General features: G+C 62.4%; 1 protein-coding gene across 1 annotated transcript in view; it reads right to left on the bottom strand.

The window, feature by feature from the left end:
* The window catches only part of ADAMTS2 (ADAM metallopeptidase with thrombospondin type 1 motif 2), a 100,291-nt gene extending 97,102 nt beyond the window's left edge, over positions 1-3,189 (bottom strand). Inside the window, exons 1-2 of the mRNA XM_055129197.1 lie at positions 2,978-3,189; positions 1,887-2,254 (exon numbers count right to left, since the gene is read on the bottom strand). Coding sequence (XP_054985172.1) covers positions 1,887-2,254; positions 2,978-3,089 — 480 coding nt within the window. The 5' untranslated portion in view covers positions 3,090-3,189. The remainder of the gene's footprint in view (positions 1-1,886; positions 2,255-2,977) is intronic.
* Positions 3,190-6,962: the final 3,773 nt, after the last annotated feature.

Genomic DNA, 6,962 nt, shown 5'->3' with positions numbered 1-6,962 from the left:
GGAGCGCCCCCTGGTGGGACTCAAGGGCTAGTCCTGGCTCCGTGCAGTGAGCCATCAGCTGCCCCTTGAGTCACACACCGCACCCCCTCACCCCAGACAGACAAAACTCTGCTGGGAGATGCAAATACTAGGGCCCATGAATGAGTGAAGGGACAGAATGAATGAATGATACTATGGCCACGCCCTTCCCCCCACAGACTCTCCATTACAAATTCATCAGGAGGCTTGAGTGTGTGTGCGGGGGCGGGGGGGGGGGGAGCCCTGCGTCCTGGGTCCCCGCCAAATTCTTGCCTTACCCATCCTCTTACTCCGCCATCACGTGCCTGTCCCCCAAGGCCCCAGCGCAGACTGCCTGTACTTGCCAAAACTCCGCTCCAGGGAGCAATCAGATCCAGTCCAGGAAACCAAGGAGCCTCCTTGGAGACACCTCAGGAACCCCGAAGGGTTTTCCCAGACCACCCTCCCCAAAGACATTTATAGCCCATTGCATTCTTCCCCAGAGTTCTAAATGACATCCAGTTCACCACAACTGGGATTTTCAAAGCAACAAGTGACATTTCCTGTAGCTCCATAAAAAGAATGTGCAGCCGGCGGTGGCGGGGCTGGCAGGGCTGGCAGCAGCGGTGGCGGGGGCCGGTGTAATTACCAGGTCTGCAGCAACAGGAGGGGGCTGGGGTGGGGGGATTCTGAGAGGTGGCCCAGAGGGGGCTGCACCCCTGAGCATCGATTAGAGCCAAACCCTGGTGGTCGGCTTTACGACTGCACCCCTCATTCAGAAATAGAAAGCCGCAGTGGCTTGCGGAGTGCCAGGCCCCTGGGCAGCCAGACGGGCACCGCCAATGTCAGCTTCCTCCCTCGGCATCCAGCATCGATCCCTCCTTCTGCCCCCCCCACCCCCCAGGGGCCCTCCAGCGTGCCCACACACACATCAGAACCACCCCGGGATGGTAATCGCCCCCGACAAGATGGGTGGGGGGCAGGTCACCCTCTGCCCCAAGTTTCTTGCCTGCCCTTTGGGGACTATGGCTGGCACTTCCCAAATCTCCCCCTTGGAGAGAGAGAGAGAGAAGAGGGGGGGAGGGAGGGAGGGAGGGAGAGAGACTTTTCCAAGAGCCAGCTGGTGTCGGACAGGAAACCACAGCATCGAAAAAGCCGTGGCTCCCGGTCAGCCAGGGGACAACAGAGGATTCAGTGGGCATTGTTTCAGCCTCACTGGTCAATTCTGCTCGAGGGTGGGGGGGAGAGGGGTGATGTCTTAGACACACAAGTGTAACCCAGGCTCAAGCGCACAGGGACACACACCCAGAGACTTCTGCTGCACCGGCCCCTCCAGAAAGGCGCTGGCCTGCGGGATCCGCGAGCGCTGGCCACACCAGGATGCAAACAGGTACATAGAGCTGAGACATTTTGCACAAATTGTGATGTGCTAACCCTAGGGCTGAGACCTGAGACCTAACGATGGGCAGGCAGTAGAGAGCCACACTGGGGTCCCTGAGAGGCTATTGGACACCCAGTGCCGGTCCCGCCTCCTGCATGAATATCACCCCGCCCAGGCCCCCCGTCATTGGGCAGCTGGGCCTGGCCCCAGCCCCTGCATAAATAACCCCCTTCTGGCCCAGCCATTGGACACCAGGGCCCAGCCCCGCCCCCCAACTGCATAAATAATACGCCGCCCCCTCTGGCCCTGCCGTTGGGCACCAAGAACTGCCCAGCCTGCATAAATATTGTCCCCTCCCGGCCCGCCACCAGAGGGGCTTCTGCAGGGCGCCCTCCGTGTGCGGCTTGCCTTCTGTGTCACGCCCCCTTCTTGAGACCCGCGCCCCCCGCGCCCCGGGACTCCCCCCTGCCTGGGGGCCCTGGGAGAGTGGCCCGCGACACGCACTCACCAGGCCGTCGCAGTTGCTCAGCGCCACGGAGGAGGCTTCGGGGCGACCCGCCACGTCCCCGACATACACGCAGGTCCCGAGCAGCGGCTCCACGCGGAGGGCGGCGCCCGCCTCGCCCTGCCACTCCACCGTGGCCCCCGGCGCCACGAGGCGGGAGTTGGGGCGCAGCCGCAGGTGGAGGTCTCGGCCGAAGACCGTGACGTTGTAGAAGAGGGAGCCGCGGGGGTCGTCGGGGGGCGCGGCCCGCCGGGCGCGGACCCCCGCCCCGCCGGGCGCCGCCGACACCACGTGGGACAGCCAGCGGCCCTGGGCGTCAGTGCGCACGGGGACCGCCAGGCTGCGCTCGGCTCCGCGCCCCGGGAGCTCACCTGCAGCGGGGACCGGGAGTTGCGGCGCCGGCGAGCCCCGCGCCCCCACCCCGGCGCGCGCCCCGCATGCACCCCCCGGGCGGCACGGGCGCGCGTGCAGGACCCCCGCCCGGCCGCGGCGCCCGCACCCCACCCCCACCGCGCCCCGTCCCATCCGGGCCGGGGCTCCCGGGGCTTCGCCAAGTCCCCCCCCACCGGCCCGAGGCCGGCCCTTCGGGACGCTACGTCCTGGGGGCGGGGGGCCCCCGCCGCGCACTCGCGGCGCTGGGGAGCCCCAGATTTTCCCGTGCGCCGTGCAGCCCCCCACCCCCTCACCCGCACAGCTCGGCGTCTGGGGCTGCGAGGGTTGCTCCGGGACACGGTGGCCCGTCCTCGGTGCCCGCACCCCCTCTCTAACTCTTCCGAACCCCCGCGGAGGGGTGCGGGCGGGGAGCCCGGGCCCGACCCCGGGGGCCCCGGAGGAGCCCAGCCGCCGCCGCCCCGGCGCCCCGACTCTCCCCCCGCCCCGACCCGGCCGGCGCGGGGCTGGGCCCGGGTCCGGCGCGCGCGGGGAGCCACCGGGGGGCGCCCGGGGTCCGCACCCGCCCCCCGCCCCGCCGCCGCCCGCCCGCCGCGCCCCGCGCGACCGCCCCGGCCCCGAAGTTGGACAACTTGGCCCGGGGCGGGCGGGCGCGCGCGACTTCGCCCAAGTCGGCGCCGGGGAGGGGGCGCGGGCGCACCTACCCGGGGCGGCGGGCGGCGACGGCAGCGGCAGCAGCGGCCGGAGCAGCAGCAGCAGCAGCAGCGGCGCGAGGCAGAGCCGGCGGCGGGCGGCCCCGGCCCGCGCCTCCTCCATGGTGGCCGCCGCGCCGCAGCCCGGGCCCCGCACTCGCAGCCGGCGCGAAAGTTGCCCGCGCGCCGCCGCCGCTGCCCAGCCCACATCTGGGGGCAGCTGGAGCCGCCGCAGCTGCAGCACCGCAGGGCGCGGGGCGGAGGAGGCGCGGCGCCGCGAGGGCGGGGAGCGCCGGGAGGCGGGGCAGAGGCGGGCGGGAGGGCGGCCGGGCGGAGGCGGCGGCGCGCGGAGGGCGGGCGGCGGGCGCTGCGCTGCCTGCGGTGACCCGGCGGGCCGGCCCGGCCCAGACGCCCCGCCGCGCCCCGGCTGCGCGCGACTCCGCGCCGGGAGCCCCGGGACGCGGCGCGGGAGGCCCCGGGGGCCCCCCGGGGGACCCCGGAGGCGGGAAGACGCTTCGCCAAGGGCTGGGCGGAGATTCGCAAGGACCATCTCCAAGAGCAACTTTGGCTGCTTTGCTGTTCTTTTCTCTTTTTCCTCTGCGCTGGGGCGGGGGGGCGGGGGGCCACGCTCGGACGTGCCCAGGGCTTAATCTGATGGTGGTCGGGGACCAAAGGGGGTGCCACGGAGCGAAACTGCGTCAGCGGAGCTCGGGGCAAAAGCCCTCTCTGCATCCCCCAAGACCAACTTTTTTATTTGTTATTTCTTGTTTGTTTGGCTGGGGGGGGGAGGGTTAAGGCCACACCCAGAGGTGCCCAGGGCTGACTCCTGACTGCGCTTTGGGGTCAACCCTAGGGGTGCTCAGGGAATCAAATGTGGTGCCCAGGCTCCAACTCACAAGGCAAGACCCCCTCTGCACCCCCAAAATCAACTTCTTTTTTGTTTTGTTGGGAGTTTTGAGAGGGGGGAGGGATTAGGCCACGCCTAGTGGTTCTCAGGGCGAGGGCCCTGTCTATACCCCCAAAATCAACTTGGGGGAGAGGGACTGTGCCACCCCTGGTGGTGCTCAGGGCTTACTCTTAGCTTCGTGCTCAGGGATCTCTCTGGTGGGACTTGGTGAAGCCACGGACAAGGCTTCCTGGACAAGGCTTCCTTCCCCACTACCGCTCTGACCCCGTCAGCTGTCCCATTACAGAGATGGGCTTCCTGGGGACTCCAACTCCCCCTCTCAGTCTGAGCCCCCAGGAAGCCTCTTTCATCACGCCTGTCTCCTTCCTGTCCCCAAATCAGGTGCTACATTCCCAAAGGGCTGCTGATCTTTGTCCTCCCCAAACCTCCGACCCCACCAGCACACACACGCAGACCCCACTTCTGGAAGCTCTCCTGGGGTAAACACCTCAGCTCAGTGACCCCTGCCCCCTGGCTGTCCCTGGCTGTAACTAAGCTTTTGATGAAGTTCAAGGTTAGCACAGTACTTTCCTTTTTTCCTTTTCTTTTTCTTTTTGGGTCACACCCAGCGATGCTCAGGGGTTACTCCTGGCTCTGCACTCAGGAATTACTCCTGGCGGTGCTCTGGGGACCACATGGGATGCTGGGAATTGAACCCAGGTTGGTTGCATGCAAGGCAAATTCCCTCCCCGCTGTGCTATCTCTCCAGCCCCCGGCTCAGTCCTTTTCAACTGTCCTTCTTCCCTCTATCACAGGAGCTGGCACCAGAGCCTTGCAAGCAAGTGTTTGTTATCAACTTTAAAGATTTCGGAAGATGCGAGAGATGGTCAGAGTGCCTGAGGGCCCTTGCGGCTCCTCCCCCAGGCGCCACCAGGGGTCACTGCTGAGCAAAGAGGCCCGGATCACCCCCCTCCCCCCCAGCACGGCCGGTGTGGTCCCCACACCCAACAAAGACTCAGAGTCCAGGGAGACAGGGCAGGGCCGTGCCTTGCACGTGAGCTGACCCAGGTTCCATCCCCGCGTAGTTCCTCAGGACCCATGGAGAGTGATCCCTGAGCACTGCCCAGTGTGGCCTAGAAACAAAAATAAAATTTAAAACTCCCCCGAATTCAACTCCTGAGGCCTTCCTGAAGCACAGGAGAGCCTGGGCCCAGCCTTTCTGCCGGTGAAGTGGGGGAGCATCTGTTCCGAGGGTTGCCCTCACTCCCCGCCCTCTCCCACCCTCAGCTCCCACTTGGATGAGACTTCCGATCAGAAAGGTGAATGACCTACGGAAAGACAGGTGACCTTAGGCCCTGGAGGGTTTTCTGTAAGAAGTGACGTGGGTTGCCTCGGGACCGTGGAGGGAGTTGGGCAGCTTAGGTAAGGTCCAGAGCTGAGCCATCTGGGGACCCAGATGCCTCTTCTGTCCCATCTGCCCGGCCGTGATCTGCGCGTTGGTCCTTGCTAGAGATGAGGAAGATCCAGCCAGCAGCCTCTTGAATTCAGGGGGTTTTCTACAACCTCAGGCACCTCCTTGCCCTATTACTTGTGGTTCTGACCACCATCTCGATTTCCTTCACCAGCCTTTTCATCCCTTACTCACACAGGGTACTTTAAGTGGCTGTCCTATGGAAAAGCATCATCTCACTTTCTCTTGAAGATAGCTACCAACATAAATAAGATGAAAAAAAATCAAACCTGCTATCAAAAGCTAGAGACTCCAGTCTGCTGGCGGTGGGGGACGGAGGTTGAAGCCAATGATTGTGAGTTAGGAACAGTGGAAACAGAAGCAGATGTGAAAAACTATCTTTGCTACTATCAGGAGGAGGAAAAACAAAAAATGCTAGTTGACAGTTATGATCCAAAGAGTCCATGTGGCTAAACAAATTTGCACCGTTTTAGAAAAGCAACTCAAGGATTTTTTATTTTTCAAATAAAGCGGTGGGATTTTTGCTCCCAACACTCTGGAGTAGCCCTGGGCAGCTGTTCCATTCTGTAATCCAGTACCCGTGGTCTCCAACCAGAGAGTCTAAGTGGCAGGCAGGCCATAGCCACGTAGCCAGTCCCCTTGATGCTCTGCAGGGATGAATGGGTAAATCAGACAAACTTGGGCAGCAAAATTTAAAATTAAGTTCTCCGCAGAATGGGTCCCTGGTAGATAAGCCCCAGTTTTCTGCGGACCCGTCTTTAGCTTCAAATATACGAGAGAAATAGTACAGTTGGTAGGGCGCTGCCTTACACAAGTCAGCACAGATTCAATCCCCAGCATCCCTTACGGTCCCCCAAGCACACTGCCAGGAGTAACCCCTGAACATCACCTGGTGTGGCCCCAAACCAAAAACATGTATGTGTATGTGAAAATAACATGTTTCTTGCTTCACAGATGTCTCTTTCTCTAGTAGATGTCTGTTTATCTCTTTCTGCCCCCACCCCTCCATCCTTTTCCCCCAGCTGAAATGTGGGGCACAAAATCATCAGGTACTCTTTGCTCATCTCTTCGCAATGTGATCCCGAAGACACCAAACAGACTGGGGAGAAAGTCGGTCCCATGCCTTTCTCAGTGTGTCGCGTTTCCTCATGTTGACATTGCACAGGAATGATCTGGTTTTATGGCGCTGGACACAGTCCCCACCACTCCCTCTTGCCATCACTTGCTCATCGTCACTCAGATGAACTTGGGATCACTCAGATGAACTTGGGATCACTCAGATGAACTTGGGATGCGGGCACGGAAGAGACTGAGAAGTCCAAGGGATCAAGGATTTTTCATCCAAGATGAAGTTTCAGGCCAGCTACAGTTCTCAGCAAAAGGGGGGCCTGCCTGCAGGGTCCCACAAGCACTGAGGATCTCAAGGGGGCGACTGGAGATGGCACTAAGATTCCCCCATGCGGTTGGCAAACTAGCTGAGGAGCAAACAAAGGTGCAAATACGGGGGGCGGGCCCAACTCATCAAGACCTCTGATTGGGCGCTCCCTTACCGCGCCATTCCATTGGCTGGCCCGTCGTCACCAATCAGAGAACAGAAATTGCCAAGGGCAGGATGCCTCGTTAGAAGAAGCTCCGGTTGC

The sequence above is a fragment of the Sorex araneus genome, chromosome 2, assembly GCF_027595985.1.
Source record: "Sorex araneus isolate mSorAra2 chromosome 2, mSorAra2.pri, whole genome shotgun sequence".
NCBI classification, from domain to species: domain Eukaryota; kingdom Metazoa; phylum Chordata; class Mammalia; order Eulipotyphla; family Soricidae; genus Sorex; species Sorex araneus.
Note: the sequence above shows the minus strand (reverse complement) of the source record. Positions and strands in the feature narration are given on the sequence as shown.